The 16836-nt window shown below is 35.9% G+C and overlaps 2 protein-coding genes, 1 long non-coding RNA gene and 1 pseudogene across 7 annotated transcripts; 1 reads left to right on the top strand and 3 right to left on the bottom strand.

Annotated features, from left to right (window-relative positions):
* Positions 1 to 1055: 1055 nt before the first annotated feature.
* LOC107407881 (uncharacterized) lies at positions 1056 to 5567 on the bottom strand. 5 transcript variants are annotated; one of them, XM_048467578.2, is made up of 5 exons: positions 4536 to 5567; positions 2999 to 3049; positions 2721 to 2783; positions 2501 to 2569; positions 1056 to 1809 (listed from the first exon to the last, which is right to left on the bottom strand). In XM_048467578.2, the coding sequence occupies exons 1-5, from the start codon at positions 4845 to 4847 to the stop codon at positions 1552 to 1554; spliced, it is 753 nt and encodes a 250-aa protein (XP_048323535.1). In that variant the 5' UTR covers positions 4848 to 5567; the 3' UTR covers positions 1056 to 1551. The 5 variants fall into 5 exon arrangements, with proteins under 5 accessions (XP_048323535.1, XP_048323533.1, XP_048323534.1 ...); XM_048467576.2 differs by having other exon boundaries at positions 2999 to 3052; positions 4536 to 5565; XM_048467577.2 differs by having other exon boundaries at positions 1056 to 1806; positions 2999 to 3052; positions 4536 to 5560.
* Positions 5568 to 7064: 1497 nt separating this feature from the next.
* On the top strand, positions 7065 to 8112 carry LOC132800654 (uncharacterized). Its single transcript, XR_009635909.1, has 2 exons — positions 7065 to 7574; positions 7726 to 8112. It is a non-coding gene; the product is annotated as an uncharacterized LOC132800654 (long non-coding RNA).
* A 14-nt stretch (positions 8113 to 8126) lies between these two features.
* LOC107408792 (beta-galactosidase-like) lies at positions 8127 to 10758 on the bottom strand (annotated as a pseudogene).
* A 1463-nt stretch (positions 10759 to 12221) lies between these two features.
* On the bottom strand, positions 12222 to 16381 carry LOC107408848 (beta-galactosidase-like). Its single transcript, XM_048466485.2, has one exon. It carries the CDS (start codon positions 15254 to 15256, stop codon positions 12785 to 12787), a length of 2472 nt encoding a protein of 823 aa, XP_048322442.2. The 5' UTR covers positions 15257 to 16381; the 3' UTR covers positions 12222 to 12784.
* Positions 16382 to 16836: the final 455 nt, after the last annotated feature.

Below are 16836 nucleotides of genomic sequence, written 5' to 3' on the forward strand. Positions count from 1 at the left end.
AGAGTACCGAAGTAGTTATGAAGAACATGCAGGTGATCATGGTGGGGTTGATGATCATTTATATTAGCGCAATGTAAAATGCATAATATGCCGAAGAAACGAAATTCCAAGTGGCCCAAAGAATGTTTTTGGCAGCCCCAGCCTGATTTGCATGCTTCAAAGCATTTTGTATCGTACACAAGACAATACGGGAGTTTTCGCAGCCCCAGCCTGACTTGCATGCTTCAAAGCATTTTGTATCGTACACAAGACAATACGGGAGTTTTTCAGATTTGGAATCATCACTAATAGTACTCTCAATATCTCTTAACTTCCGAACTATTTGTGACCAAATAAAACATCATCATCACACTACGCTACCATTCTTATCCTATTCTCTTCTCTCCTGGTTCAATCTTTGAGAGTTTTTTTACGCAAATACTACGGAGACCTTGGTCTAAATTTATCTCCTTTTTTTAACCTATTAATTACTTTCTTTGACTTCAATTTTTTTAAGATTTTATTTTCCTGAAAAAAAATTTAGGCTGATCAAAGAGTTGTGTTTATTAATATTTTGGAGTTAATTAAGTGGTTCTTGAATATTAGTTATGGCTTTGCAAATGGAATCAAAATTTTTTTTTTTTCTCTAACGGCTTTTTAACCAAGTCTAATTATTTAGAAACTTAAAAATAAAAACTCATTGTCAAATGAAGTTGGTCTAGTGATAAATCCCTCACACCCTCATTATAAAAGTAGAACATCTACACGGACCTGCATTTCTTCTTGTGTCTCTGTGCAACAACACTCTGTCCGTTTGTTCTAAGTTGATGCTCAATTAGCTTAAGCACGAAGAAAGCAGCTAAATTTTCTCCCTCTTACTAATCCATTCTCATATTGCGGCTATGGGATCTTAATTTTTGTTAATAAAGAAATTAATAATTAAGCTAAACAAATCTTGCTGCCATATTTGTAAAATGAATAGTCAAAAGTTCCATATTTAGTTCATTCTGCAGAAATCAACCGGAAGCAACTTGCATTGCCTTTTTACAACAAGAATGCATCAAAATTGCAATACATAACAAATAACTCTTAAGGAATTTGCTATTGAAGGTACCAAAACATGTGATTATTCATTAAAATTACAGTCTATTTAATTCATATTTCCAGAGAAAAATAAAAATGAAACAGAAGGAAATGAGGATCAGCCCCAAAGAATATTGGACAATGTAGAAACCTATCAAGGAAGAATAAAACTAAAAACTAACTGGGTTAGGATCTCTACACTATCCTCAGTCCCTTCATCTATGGGAAAAAAAGCAACTTCCAGACTCACATCAAGATGTGTGATTAAACTTAATTGGTTCTGTAATTACAATTATAAGATATCTCAACCTATAACAAAGTTAGATGGATGGATTCTACCTTATTTAGCTTAAGTGCCCTGCTTCGTTGATAATCTTGATCCCGCATATAATTTGAAAAACTGAATATCAATATACATCTTATCCTTCACAAGCTTAAGTATACAGCTGACTCTTCTTACTTTTTTTTCCCATAAAATGTTGTCAAACGTCAACAGGCAACACTCTCCTCCAGTGGAAGATTTAGGTCAGGTAGCGTAAAGGCACTCACTTTCTTTTCAGCTTCCTGTAATTTGCAAGACTCGTTTGATGGGCATAATTGTTCTAGAGAATCAGGTTTGTCAGGGTGGCCATGACTTGGCAAGACGGTAGTAGGCTCACAAACTGCAACAACTTGCTCAAGTTGGTGAGAAATGGCATCGCCAGATGCAGCAGCAGTTGCAAGGCTCTTCATTGTCTGCTGGGACTGCTAATCAAGCAAATAACATAAATGAAAAATCATTAGAATCTATATTTGTTGTCCAATCACCTGTCCATAATATATAAACCTTATTCGAATAGCTATGAACTTGGGCAAAGTAGAAAAATGCCCTCTAGGAATAAAGCGCGACCTTCAGTTCAGAACACAAAATTCAAACCTCTGCTCTAGTACAAAAATGATATGAGGGCGTTGAGGCTTCCACTTAGGAAATGTTCTTAAATTGATATTCAGGACAAGCTATACTAAATGGATCTTTCTTTCCAACAGCAGAAAGAATTTGTATGAGAAAACGTGAAAGAAAGAAAGCAAATACTTAGTAATGTATGACATTGTCAAATCACCATCTATCCCACATATATTTGAACAGACATGACATATCCTGAGATGTTGATTTCTTCTTAAGCATAACTTTATGTAACTGCTTTTCATGGTACGTCAATCTATTGCTCTTTAACAGATTATGCTCACATAATTTCTTTCAAGATAACTCAAAGCAAAGCAAATAGTGACAACATGTACGGCAGAGAAAATAAGTGCCACGCACTGTGGGTACTTCATTCATTTACAGCTGCCCATGCAACTTGGCTTCAAGATATAAATGCATAGAGGGATATACTAATGAGAACAACTAACCAAAAAAGTAGTAGAAAAAGATTGATAGCATAGCATGTTAGCCCACCTGCAATCTCTTCAACCTTTCATTTATGGCGGTTTCTTTCTCATAAGTGAGACGTAAAGCTGCTAGTTCCTGCTCAATGGATGAAATGAAATAAATAAGTAAAAAGAGACAAACACAAACACACTGACACACAGAATAGTCAGTCATCTCCAATCAGACATCTTTTGGAAAGAGAAAGCTTTAAGCAAGTAGATATCTAGTTGTAAAGAAAGAAACATACATTTCTCAAATCCATCTTTTCCCTCATTTGCGCATTCACCTCCTCTTTAAGTTGAGCTAATGTCTGCCAGCAGAAAAAGAAAAATATTCCTCTATCATGATTTATCTAACCAACATATATTCCATGCATTGCCATAAGAAACAGAGAAAAAAATCAAACACGCAACTGATTTTTCAGAAACAAATTTCATCAAGAAAAGTATTTGACAAGTTTCAGGGTAGCTAAAACTTATACATAAATGCTTTTTTGTGCATTTTCAAAAAAAGTTACTTATTCACCTTCTTCTTCCTCGGCCTCTTGGAGGTGGTTGCTTCCCTCCTAACAGAAACCTGCTGTAGAAACACATGGTAAATAGTCCATTAAGTTTTTATCATTAAATTACACGTACTAAATCAAATTCTACAGAATTACTTGGCCAAAAAAAAAAAAAAAAAAAAAAAAAACAACAACAACAACACAAAAAGCATATCACAAAATCTAAAGCCCAAACAGTGCAAGAAAGATAACAAACGAATAGCCCACACAATAACTGTGAATTCAATATCTTACATCTATAAAGTTCATAAGTTGGGCTTCTTGTTAATCCACAATAAAGTTTGCTTTTTTCTCCTCTTTTTTTTTTTTTTTTTCCTAAAGAAACTTGATGCTGTTAGTTTTGACATAAGACCTAAAAGGAAAGGAATTTGTCATACCAATCACCAACAGGTCAGCAAACAATACCATTAAAAATTTTGGTGACCAATTTTGGTCCCCACCACCACCACTACCTACAGGCTACATCCTCTACTTATACAGTGCCTTTCTCACCCATTGTAAACCCCAAAAAAGCACTTTTGTCTCCTTAAGAAAAAAAGAAAAAATAAAAAAATGTTTTTTTTTTTTTTTTTTTTTTTCCTCTCCCCTTCAAACTTTCAAACTTTCAAGTTTCAACCCATACATGAAACATTTATTTGACCTCATTACCTCCAACTTTCTAGACCCCACAAAACATAAAATGAAAATGCTAGTTTGACAGCCTGTCATTCAAAAAGGCATCACAACCCCAATCACAAACTAACATGTGCCGTTTTGATCCAAACATTAACCTTTCTATTATCACCATCTACTGTTCTGCCAAAATAATAATAATAAAATATAAAAAAAAAGGAAGGTGGCGATCTAAACTTTCATACAGATCCAGTAAGTGACAATTTTTTATTTGTCTTTATTCCAATTACATCTTCTCCACCACCAATGTTGTCTAACACCACCAATGTTGTCTAACGCGAAAACTACAAAGAAGAAGCAGTGTTACAAAGAGTTTTACTGTGAGGCTGCATGTTCAACCAAACTGGGGCTTATCACACACAATGATTGTCTCCCCACGGCAACATAAAAGTGCACAACCACTACCAACACTTCACCAAACCAAACGCAGTCCTATTTTTGCCATGAGAACACGCCACCGATAAAGCAGGTCACCAATTTTTCTTTTTTTTTTTTTTTTTTTTCTTTTTTGCCTTTATGACCAAAAGGCACATGTAGCATACCCAACAGTTTGACTTTAGCCAGGGAGAGTTTCGACATTTTGACAAATTCCATGTTGATGCCCAAGAAGTATTGACCCCGACAAGGAATTGGTGGAGGACTGGACAGTTTCCGAGGGTGGCACACAAATTTCTCTAGAATGACTAAAATACCCTTCCACTGAAGGGTATTTTCGTGCAACCATAGAGACCCAGCATATGCTGACTCCGACTCACCGCCGGTTGAAAGTAAAATATTTTTCCCCAAAAAAAAAAAAAAAAAAAGCCCAAAAAAACTAGGCCTACCAACCTTAGATCTCGCAGAGTTCTTGGGCTTGCTGGACTCCTCGAAGCCGTCGAGCGCGCCGCCACAGCTAACGGAAGTGGCGCCGCTCCAAGAAAGCGGCGTGGTGGGACTAGCCCTCAGCGGCTCACCCTTCTTCTTCATGTCGACCTGATGTCTGAGAACGTGCTTGGAGCGCCGTTGTCGTACGCTCCAAGCCAGCTTCGGAAAGGACGACGTCGGCGGCTGTGGAAGGGCGGCTTTACTGAGTTGGAGCAGGAGGTCGACAACCATGGCGTTGTCGTTCATGGCGACCTTCACCCAGTCTTCGTCATCCATTAGATTTCGTTTTCTGAGTGAAAAGTCAGACACAGAGAGAAAGAGAGAGAGAGAAAGGCAAATGAAAGAAGAAAGTGGAGGTAGTATCGAAGAAGAAGAGAAAGAGAGAGAGAAAATCTATGTATGGGGTTGTGTGTTATGGTGGAAGAATATTAAGGTGGGTTTTTTTCCTATTTATATATATATATATATTTATTATTATTATTACATATGTGGGTCTCTCTCTCTCCGCGTGTGTGTATGTTTCAACCCCTTCCTCTTTGTTCTTGTTCTTGTTCTTCCTTTCTTTCTTTTCCACTGTGTGTGTGGATTTCACACAGTCTCTTTCTCTCTTTTGTGTCGTTCGTGTGGACCCACTATTAGATACACGTGGCCGCTTTAAACTGAGCTTCTCTCCTACCGTCCTGTGGGCTGTGGCTTTTCCTTTTTTGTTTTGTTTTTTTTTTTTTTTTTAATGTTCTGGGGGATGGAGTTTTTTATTTATTTTTTAGTTGCTGGGTATGAGATATGGTTTTTCTAGGTTTGGATTGGTTAAGGAACGGTATTTTCCCACGCGCTGCTAGTGAAGGTGGGTGAAAAACAAGATGACTGACTGATATTTGTCAGTTAATGACCCGCAAGTGTGGCATGCGCAGTGGACGTTTTTCAGAAAACGTAATTACCGTCCTTTTGTACTCTATATTTTTCTGTTTTGGTTTTTTTAATTTTACCCCCCAATAAATTTATTTATTAAATATTAGATTGCAATGGATATGGATTTTATGTTGTTTGAGGAAAACTCTCACAATCATGGAAAGAACGGTGTTATTATTTTTTTTCTTTCCCGCAAATTTATACCCAAAAATTACAACTATGTAGAAAGCTAATCCCAACGTAATATCTCCTTTTTTATATATTAAAAAAAAGTAATTTTGTTGTACCATTTAATAGTGAGCTTAAACAACTAGACATTTTTAATCACCATAATTAAATGACCATTTAAGATATAAAAAGATGGTATTCCACCCAAAAAAAAAAAAAAAAAACTTAAATAGAAGTTAATAATGATGTTTAAATTGGGGTCAACGGACTAAAAATCATGATCTAAAAGTTAGACATGGAGGTCAATATCCTTATCGCTGCGTGAAATGACGCGCTAATGGATCGCGTATAGATAAGATTATATATGGGACATTAAGTTCGTTATGTATGAAGAGCGTGACTCACTGCCCAACTCCCTCTCTCTCTCTCTCGGTGGTGGGGTGGTGATGTATTTCCCACGTGCAATGGGGATTAACATTAGAATTACACGTGTGGAGAGGATGGGGTTGTGTTGTGGGTTTGGTCCAGTGGCTGTAGCATAATAAAGGAAGGGGCTTGCGTGCATGGCAAGGGTGGGGGATGATTTTAGGTGAAGGGCAAGTGTCCTATGGTCCACTCTCTTATAGTTTCTTTGGCTTTTAGCATGTTTCTAATTAAATTCATTCCCATAATGAATTGCAACCCATTTACTGACTTAACTTTGCACAGCTAGCTTTGATTGATGTGTATATAATGAAATAATGAATTCATAAATCAAAGAAATACAGGAGCTAAAGACCATTACATAAGAAAAAGAAAGAATGAGAAATTTGTCTGGCTGTGATCATTACCATTGGCACTTGGCAGTCTATTTATATAGAGAATGACCGATTCCATTTTAATCCTTTAGAAAATCCACACAAAAAGAAACTTGTACAGAAATATATATATATATATATATATAGAAAAAAAAAATACAGAACGGTCTGTCTGTATGCGAATTCCAATCAAAACAGATGTTTTAAAAAAAAAATATTAATTTTACTATGTACAACTATATATATATGCATAGCAAAATGTCAGCTTTAATGCAAATCTGTATGCGAATGAACTGTATTTTAGAAATGCTGTGTTTGTATATATATATATATTCATTTTGGTATGGAAACAGTAACATTTAACAAACACATCATTAAATGATAATGAATTCTGCTTCAAAACACTAACGTAGTGTGCAGTTATCCAATAGTTTTCATAAGTTGGTGACTGTATATATATATATATATAAGCTTGATAAATCATATTTTTATTAAGTTCAATTTACGAAAGAGATACTTTTTTAATAGTGAATTTGTTAGTGAAAGTTTAGCCCAAGCTTAACGTTATTTTTATTTATTTATTCTTTTAAGTCCCCACTAGAAGTCACTATGAAGAAGACTTAATGGGCCCAAATGCCTTTGTCCTTGTCCAACTCAAATCAGGCCTGGTTCCACCGCATTCTTCTTCATCGCTTTTCAAGTTCCAAAGATACCTTTGCAAACCTTTTATCAAGTGCACCATCATTTCTCGTTCTCATTCTCATCAAATCAAGCTGACCCAAATGACTAATTCTTTTCTTTCCATAGAAGCCTATTCTCTACACCCTCGCTTTCTTTGCTATAAGTTCGTTCCATTGAATTTTGGTATCCATCCCGTCCTAGGAACTGTATAAGCGAAGGAAAAGCAGAGGATTGGTACTTGTACGTTCGCCTGCTAACTTCACCGGTTGGAATACACCGAATGAGAAGAAGGGTGTAGAAATTTGGTTATTAGCATTTAAAAATTATGTTTTTGAAGACAAAAGGCGATGAGTTGATGCCGGAGACAAACTGCGATGGTTGGTTTTCATTGAGGGATCAGTTTAATTGCTAAACTTGGAGGCTATCTGAGGATGAGAAAGCTAAAAGGGTAAGTAAGAGATACGGTGTTGCTGTTTTGATTATTATTCATTTTTTTTAATATAAAGATTTATTATTTTATTCCAATCCAGTAGTTTTATTATGTCACATTAAATTACCTTATATGTAAATTGATTTTGCTTATTATGGTTTCACTCCAGAGGATCAACATATTTGAGTCAATTAGGTGGAACTCCAAACCTTATATGCTGCAACCTCTGAAGAAAACCCGTTCGATGAAAAGGCAAGTGTACTTAATATATATATATATATATATACATATATATACAAGCTTCATGAATAATTTTAATATAATGCGAGGAACAAGTATATCTAATTAGGCGCTTTATTTGGAAATTTCTAATTTTCTAGTGCTTTGGTAGATCATTCAGTCAAGTTATCAATCAAAACACTTGCTTTTAGTTTGGTGATATGCTGAAATATGGGATCAATGGAAAAAATATTATTAATTAATAATACCTCCATTTACAAATATGAAATTGTCATTATAATAACAAATTATTTGGTTTTGTTGCACATGCTACTTTTGCTATCTTTGAGATTCACACAATTAGTGTATCAACTTTCACAAGAAACTTGCACTGCTAGCCTTTTTGTAATATTGCTACAACTCTCTGTTGATCCGAATGTTTGCTCTGATACGTCGATGGAACATGTATCTCTCCCAACACATGCCTTTTCCACTTGTGATACACTAAGTCTGGCATCGCAATTTCCTTTAGTGAAAGAACCACATTTTCCTGATGGATCTCCAAAACTTGCGAATTGAATATCCGAGATGGTTTGCCCTTCGTTGCATGACAATTCCAATATGCTATTCTCGTATGCATTGCCACATACAGTGTCTAGGGTGGTAGTTTTGAAGGACACATTCTGGGGATTTCCCCCTAGTTCTTCAAACAGAACCAATGTGTTTGTGTCGCTCTTCAAGAATGACCTTGGAACATGATACCACCTTTGACTTGGATTCCCACAATTGGTCACACATTTGTCTGCTTCGTATGCTCCACGGTAGTTGCATGTTTCACTGCATCCATCCACATTAGCCTGGAAAGAAGGCCAAAAACGACCGATGCTATGACCATTCACCCAAGCTTGTCCTTTTCCCATGCCTTGCAAGTCCACAACCACTGGATCAGTACCAGAAGGAGCCTTAAAGGTGGCTTTGTACCATGTCATGCGTCTTCCAGCTGGAGGTTGTTTTGTAGTCCTCCATCCACTGCTATTATTCAATGGATCAAAGAGTCGTTTGGCCTCACCATTTAATCCAACCTTATATGACCAAACATTTGATGACAAATCTGTGGTAACATTATTGTCACCAATCAGTTGGATTGGTCCTCCCACAATACCAGTAGGTTGTGAGTCGAAAAACTCTCCATAGTTTGGTAACCCCACTGTGGCACTGAGTAGAGTTATGACATTAGCACCTGGTTTGAGAGAAATAGGTTTCTCAAATGTGAAATTGAGTTCTCCAGCAGTGCCCCATTGATAGCCTATGAACTTTTTGTTAATGAAAGCATGAAGGACATGACCTGATGTATTCACATGCAAAACAACATTCTTCGAAGATGACTCGTCCACATCAATTGTCGTCATGTACCAGAGATAGTCACTGACATCAAGAGTTGTTTGTTTCTGTTCAAGAAGTTGTCTGGCTCTGAACCTTCCTTTTCCTTGCAAAGTGTCTCTCATGGGTTCTGGTGCCCATGTCCAAGTGAGTTGAGCGGATCTATGCTCATCTTGTTTTTTGACAAGCAAGTTGTTTGGGCATTTTGTTTCTGTTCAAGAAGTTGTCTGGCTCTGAACCTTCCTTTTCCTTGCAAAGTGTCTCTCATGGGTTCTGGTGCCCATGTCCAAGTGAGTTGAGCGGATCTATGCTCATCTTGTTTTTTGACAAGCAAAGTTGTTTGGGCATTGACCTTGGCAGTGTTGAAAACTTCCTTGTTGCAGCCATCAAGAATGGTAACAGACCATGCTGGGACAAAGTACTTACCATCCGTTTGCAAGTCAATAGTTGCATCTCGACTCTCATCTGCGTTGCTTAAAAAGCAAAATCTCTCGCCGGTGGAATTGTTGGAGTACATGGTAAGGTTAACGTTATTACCAAATTCCCTGGTGGTGACTGTGCCATTTGTGAGAAGCTTCTCACCCAATTTAATAGCTGCATGAAGTTGTTTTAAATGGCCCCATTTTGGCTGGTTTAGATTCCCATATTCATCAAGCGGTGCATCATAGTCATACGATGTTGCAATGTATGGACCTCCAGCTGTGCGGCCAAAGTTGGTTCCGCCATGGTACATATAGTAATTGTTGAAGACACCCCCAAGTTGGAAGAAACGTGCAACAGAGAAAGCTGAATCTTCAGCAGTTCTATGGGGGTCACTCTCGCCCCACTTCTTGAACCAACCAATCCAGTTTTCAGTGAACATTTTAGGGCTTTTAGGGTTGTTTGGAGTAAATTGGTCGCAGTAATAACCATTGCAAGTGTTGATCATGGGCTGTGGAGCATCACTTTGCTGGCACATAATCCATGGGACACCAATATTTTGAGCTTGAGCCATTTGTGCACACCAGTTGATGTAAGCCTTCCCTGCATCTCCATAATGACTCATGATATTTCCATACTCATTCTCAATCTGTGCTATAATTATCGGTCCTCCTTGCTTTGCAAATAGCTTTGCTTCTTTGCACATGTTCACTATCTTGGTTGTGAAAATTTGCATCTCATTCTTGTAAACCTCGTTGTTTGTTCTTAATTCTATATCAGGCATGTTTTTCAACCACATTGGGAAACCTCCGTAGTTCCATTCAGCACAGACATAAGGACCAATTCTTAGTACACCATACAATCCAGCTTCTTGAATGAGTTTGAAAAACTTGATGAAGTCTAGATTTCCGGTGAAGTCATATTGACGCCGGACCGGTTCATGGATATCTCAGAAAATGTACGTCTCAATTGCATCCAAGCCACCATCTTTCGCCTTTTGAATCAAATCCGGCCACATTTCAGGTGTACTACGAGGGTAGTGGATTGCACCAGAGAAAATAATACGTCTTTCACCATTGATAATAATGGCATTTGAATCATATGTAACCTCTATTGACGAGCAAACTAATGGAAGTGATAAACTCAGAAGGAGAAGAATCTTAATTCGAATGTTAGACTCCATGATTACATGCACCTTAATATTGGAAACTTGTCTACTTTGCTTTTTGGTAGTATGGAAACTTGTTTACTTAGATATCAAACACCCATGGTCTTTTATAGGCAACCACATCTTAGATTGTTTAGAATATTTGTTTGGATATGGTTTAACCGATGAAATTTTCAATTTCCATAATTTGGCAAACTGTTTCATAATTCCTAAAATTAGCCTAACTCCCTGTACTAGAATTTGATCATATTTGGCAATATTATCCAATTGTACACCCAACTTTATATCTTTGGTAAACCTTATGAGTTACAGAACAAAACATCTTAAGAAAGCCAGCACTTTATTTGCTGGGCAAAGAAATATTAGCTTTTGCAGCCGAACAACATTCAGTTCTAGGTTAGTGTTGGTGATCCATAATAATTGACTTCATCCACTTCATTTTTTTATTTTTTTATTTTTTGGTGCAAATTGACCTTATCCATGTAAGTGGCACACATATGAGGATTGAATTCTGAATAAAGAAATAGACAAGCAGGGTTTTGTATCATCTTTTATTTTTGGGCACATACAATTGCCAACTATAACTAAAAAGCTAATTCGTTGTCGTATTAACAGATTTTAATTACTATTGTTTGATAAAAAGTTGTTTCTTACCCACGGTGAATACATGCGCAATTATGTATTCTAATATAAATATCGTACTCAATCTTAAACATTAGAATATAATTTTAGCAGATAAAATACATAGATGCAGGGATGGGATTACGTATTGTCCTGAGGAGGCCATGGCCCCAGCCTTTCCAGCTTCCTTTTGTGTCCTTAAATTGTAAAATTATGTATAAATAATTTCTAATGTAAATAGTAAATAGGTATTTAGGCTCCAATAAAAACAATGTCAAATATATATTTTCTTATAAAAGCTTAATTCTAACAGTTCGTTACATTTTTTTTAATTTTTTTAATTTTTTGGCTTGTACATTCATTCCCTTCACCAACAATCGAATGGATTAAAATTTATATACATATATAATAACACTTAATCAATAATTTCATGTACCTTTTTTTTTTTTTTTTGGGTAATAAATTATAGAACAAGATAAGTAAATTTTATACTTTAAGTTTTAGTTACTATCAATAGGTTTCTGACTATTAATTTGTTTTCTCATCTTATTACATATCGTTATAGATGTTGCTTAGTTAATTATATTTTTATATAATCTCACCTCATCTAATATCTAGTCTAAAATTAAATTTACCTAAGCAATTTTCGTCATAATCACATGAAAATTTTCTGAAATATTAACATTAATTAAAAAAAAATAACAAACTTATCTAGTATTTCATATTTCTTTTACCCATTTTGATCATACCATATTTTTGCTTGAAAATTATATTATTTTTACAGCTTTTCGTCCTTTTTATCATAATATTCTTACTCGTATAATATGAAAAGAAAGTTTTATAAAGTTTTATATTTCTAAATATTATATATCATCTTGTATTAAACTTTACATATGTGAAGGAAAAAATGTATATATACTAGGTAAGCATCTGTTTCCGCCCCTGCATAGATGCATGGATTTGAGAAGGGTGATGGATAAGAATAATATGAAATCATCAATACTTGTAAATAATTTCATTTGTAAATCTGTTTATAAAGTTGTAAATACTATTTTTTCAATTGCAAGGTATCAATAGGGGTAAATTGGCTAACTGTTATAGAAAATGAAGTGTAACAAAGCTTATCTACAGAATACTGATTGCAAAATAGTCGAGCTTTATGCATGAAGGCAGAGCTTTATACTGATCACTCTGGGCACAAAGTTTACGCAAAGATGTTTCAATGGTGATTCAATTATTAATCAATACCTGGATTTGAAAACATAGGCTCGCATATAATGAAACTTAAATGGAAGGCAAGCTCTATGCTTATGAGTTTACAAATATGAAATTGTCATAATATATAGTAACACAATTACGTTCTTTTGCTGCACTTGCGTGTACAACTTCTGCTATCTTTGGCCTTCGTACAATTAGTCTATCAATTTTCACAAGAAACTTGCACTGCTAGCCTTTTCGTAATGTTGCCACAACCATCTGCTGATCCGAATGTTCGTGTTGAAACATCGATGGAACATGCATCTTTCCCAACACATGCCTTTTCCACTTGTGATACACTAAGTCTGGCATCGCAGTTTCCTTTGGTGAAAGAACCGCATTTTCCCGATGGATCTCCGAAACTGGCAAATTGAATATCTGATATGGTTTGCCCTTGGTTGCATGACAATTCCAATATGCTATTCTCATATGCATTGCCACACACAGTGTCTAAAGTGGTAGTTTTGAAAGACACGTTATGAGGATTTCCCCCTAGTTCTTCAAACAGAACCAATGTGTTTGTGTCACTCTTCAAGAATGACCTTGGAACATGATACCACCTTTGACTTGGATACCCACAATTGGTCACACATTTGTCTGCCTCGTATGCTCCACGGTAGTCGCATGTTTCACTGCATCCATCCACATTAGCCTGGAAAGAAGGCCAAAAACGACCAATGCTATGTCCATTCACCCAAGCTTGTCCTTTTCCCATGCCTTGCAAGTCCACAACCACTGGATCAGTACCAGAAGGAGCCTTAAAGTTTGCTTTGTACCATGTCATGCGTCTTCCAGCAGGAAGTTGTTTTGTAGTCCTCCATCCACTGCTATTATTCAATGGATCAAAGAGTCTTTTGGCCTCCCCGTTTAATCCAACCTTATATGACCAAACATTTGATGACAAATCTGTAGTAACATTGTTGTCACCAATCAGTTGGACTGGTCCTCCCACAATGCCAGTAGGTTGCGAATCGAAAAACTCTCCATAGTTTTGCAACCCCACTGTGGCACTGAGTAGAGTTATGACATTAGTACCTGGTTTGAGAGAAATAGGTTTCTCAAATGTGAATTCGGGTTCTTCTGCGGTGCCCCATTGATAGCCTATGAACTTTTTGTTAACGAAAGCATGAAGGACATGACCGGATGTATTCACATGCAAAACAACATTCTTCGAAGATGATTCATCAACATCAACGGTTGTCATGTACCAGAGATAGTCACTGACATCAAGAGTTGTTTGTTTCTGTTCAAGAAGTTGTCTGGCTCTGAACCTTCCTTTTCCTTGCAAAGTGTCTCTCATGGGTTCTGGTGCCCATGTCCAAGTGAGTTGAGCGGATCTATGCTCATCTTGTTTTTTGACAAGCAAAGTTGTTTGGGCATTGACCTTGGCAGTGTTGAAAACTTCCTTGTTGCAGCCATCAAGAATGGTAACAGACCATGCTGGGACAAAGTACTTACCATCCGTTTGCAAGTCAATAGTTGCATCTCGACTCGTATCTGCGTTGCTTAAAAAGCAAAATCTCTCGCCCGTGGAATTGTTGGAGTACATGGTAAGGTTAACATTATTACCAAATTCCTTGGTGGTGACTGTGCCATTTGTGAGAAGTTTCTCACCCAACTTAATAGCTGCATGAAGTTGTTTTAAATGGCCCCATTTTGGCTGATTTAGATTCCCATATTCATCAAGCGGTGCATCATAGTCATACGATGTTGTGATGTATGGACCTCCAGCTGTGCGGCCAAAGTTGGTTCCACCATGGTACATGTAGTAATTGTTGAAGACACCGCCAAGTTGGAAGAAACGTGCAACAGAGAAAGCTGAATCTTCAGCAGTTCTATGGGGGTCTCTCTCGCCCCACGTCTTGAACCAACCAATCCAGTTTTCAGTGAACATTTTAGGGCTTTTAGGGTTGTTTGGAGTAAATTGGTCGCAGTAATAACCATTGCAAGTGTTGATCATGGGCTGTGGAGCGTCACTCTGCTGGCACATAATCCATGGGATACCAATATTTTGAGCTTGAGCCATCTGTGCACACCAGTTGATGTAAGCCTTCCCTGCATCTCCATAATGACTCATGATATTTCCGTACTCATTCTCAATCTGTGCTATAATTATAGGTCCGCCCTGTGACGCGAATAGCTTTGCTTCTTTGCACATGTTCACTATCTTGGTTGTGAAAATTTGCATCTCATTCTTGTAAACCTCGTTGTTTGTTCTTAATTCTATATCAGGCATGTTTTTCAACCACATTGGGAAACCTCCGTAGTTCCATTCAGCACAGACATATGGACCAATCCTTAGTACACCATACAATCCAGCTTCTTGAATGAGTTTGAAAAACTTGATGAAGTCTAGATTTCCGGCGAAGTCATATTGACGCCGGACTGGTTCATGAATATCCCAGAAAACATATGTCTCAATTGCATCCAAGCCACCATCTTTTGCCTTTTGAATCAAATCCGGCCACATTTCAGGTGTACTACGAGGGTAGTGAATTGCTCCAGAGAAAATAATGCGTCTTTGGCCATTGATAATAATGGCATTTGAATCATATGTAACCCCTATTGATGAGCAAAATAATGGAATTGATAAACTCAGAAGAAGAAGAATCTTAATTCGAGTGTTAGACTCCATGATTACTATGCACCTTTAAGATAGGAAACCTGTTTACTTAGATTATCAAACAAGCATGGTCTTTTATAGGCAACCACATCTTAGCTTGTTTAGAATATTAGTTAGGATAAGTGGATTTAGTTTTTTCTTTGAAATCTTCAATATCCATATTTTGGTGAGCCATTTCATAATATCTAAAATTAGCCTAAATTCATGGTATCCAAATATACACACAAAGTTATTTCTGTGGTAAAGTTTGTTATTTCTAGAACTGAAACATCTTAACGAAACCAGCACTTTATTGCTGTTAAAAGAAATGTTGGCCTTTGCAGCTGAACAATATTCACTTAAGCAAGTAAATGGGATCCATAATAAACTATTGACCTTTTCTATGTAATAGCATGCATACGTTGGATGAAATTCTGACCAAAGAAATATACAAGAAGCGTTTTATATTAACTTTTATTTTTGGGCACAGGCAATTGCCAACGATATCTCGTAGACAGCAACGGCTAAATCTATAAACATCTTTTTTTTTTTTTTTTTTTTTTCGTTTTTGCTAAAAAATTAATTCTAAAACTTAATTGCCTTTGCACCTAGTAGTAAACTAACTAAGTAAAAGTTTTGCCAACAGCTGTTAGTACCCTGTTTGACCAAGGGACAGGTTCGAACTATATCATTTTTTTTTTTCTCTCTCTTTTTGTGTAGAAGTGTCAAGTGAACAAATCAAGTCACAAGAATCAATTAAATTAATGCAAATAGTCAATTAGAGAAATCAAGGCAAAAATCAAGCACTAATTAAATCGTGGAGATATAGATTAGTTGGCTTCTCTTTTATAGATTTTATAATCTCTCCTATATTTTATAAGCTCTATAAATAAGAGCCATTGGTATTTGATACAATTGAAGTTCATTGAGATACCAATAGAAATATTTATATTTCTCATTCTCCTATCTTCAATTTTCATTTTCTAAAATTTCTTAATAGAGGAATAGATTGTATGAGCATATCCCGTGGAGATGTAGATTGTTTAAATAGACATAACACATAAGTAATGTTAGTAGTTTAAGAAAATTTATATACAATAGTAATGTTTAGAGGAAATACCAAGCTGATATAGGCCAAACATTATAAAGATAAATGTTTATTTATAAAGGGCCTGTTAGAGATTATTTATTTCCATAAAAGCTAATTTTAAAAAAAAATTAATTTTAGTCTTAAAAGTAAAAATAATAATAATAGAATATGTAATTAATTAATAATCATCAATAGCATTTTTGCATAATATCATTGAAAAATAATTTTTTATTTGACCATACATTTATGCCATTTAAATAAAAACATTGTCAATTTTTTACATATAGAAAAATTTATCTTTACTGTTGAAAATGCTATAACTTGTTGTTATGTAACAGTATTTCACACACATGGCTAAACAGATATAAGAAACTTTTTGGCAGAATTCAATAGTTTTGTTTGACAAGTATGACTTTTTTAGATAAAGGAAAAAAAAAATTTATTATATATATATATATATATATATATATATATATATTACGGCTCTTTCATTATATATGATGGACACAATTCATGCACAAAC

This window comes from Ziziphus jujuba, chromosome 1 (genome assembly GCF_031755915.1).
Source record: "Ziziphus jujuba cultivar Dongzao chromosome 1, ASM3175591v1".
Taxonomy (NCBI): Eukaryota; Viridiplantae; Streptophyta; class Magnoliopsida; order Rosales; family Rhamnaceae; genus Ziziphus; species Ziziphus jujuba.

Bases quoted from the DNA above. Each gene is read 5' to 3' on its own strand.
- LOC107408848 (XM_048466485.2), bottom strand. From the start codon at position 15,256: ATGGAGTCTAACACTCGAATTAAGATTCTTCTTCTTCTGAGTTTATCA.
- LOC107407881 (XM_048467576.2), bottom strand. From the start codon at position 4,847: ATGGATGACGAAGACTGGGTGAAGGTCGCCATGAACGACAACGCCATG. The intron at 3,053-4,535 runs GTTGGTAGGCCT...GTGTTTCTACAG, and splicing joins AGAACTCTGCGAGATCTAAG to CAGGTTTCTGTTAGGAGGGA. The intron at 2,570-2,720 runs GTATGTTTCTTT...TCCATTGAGCAG, and splicing joins AAAAGATGGATTTGAGAAAT to GAACTAGCAGCTTTACGTCT.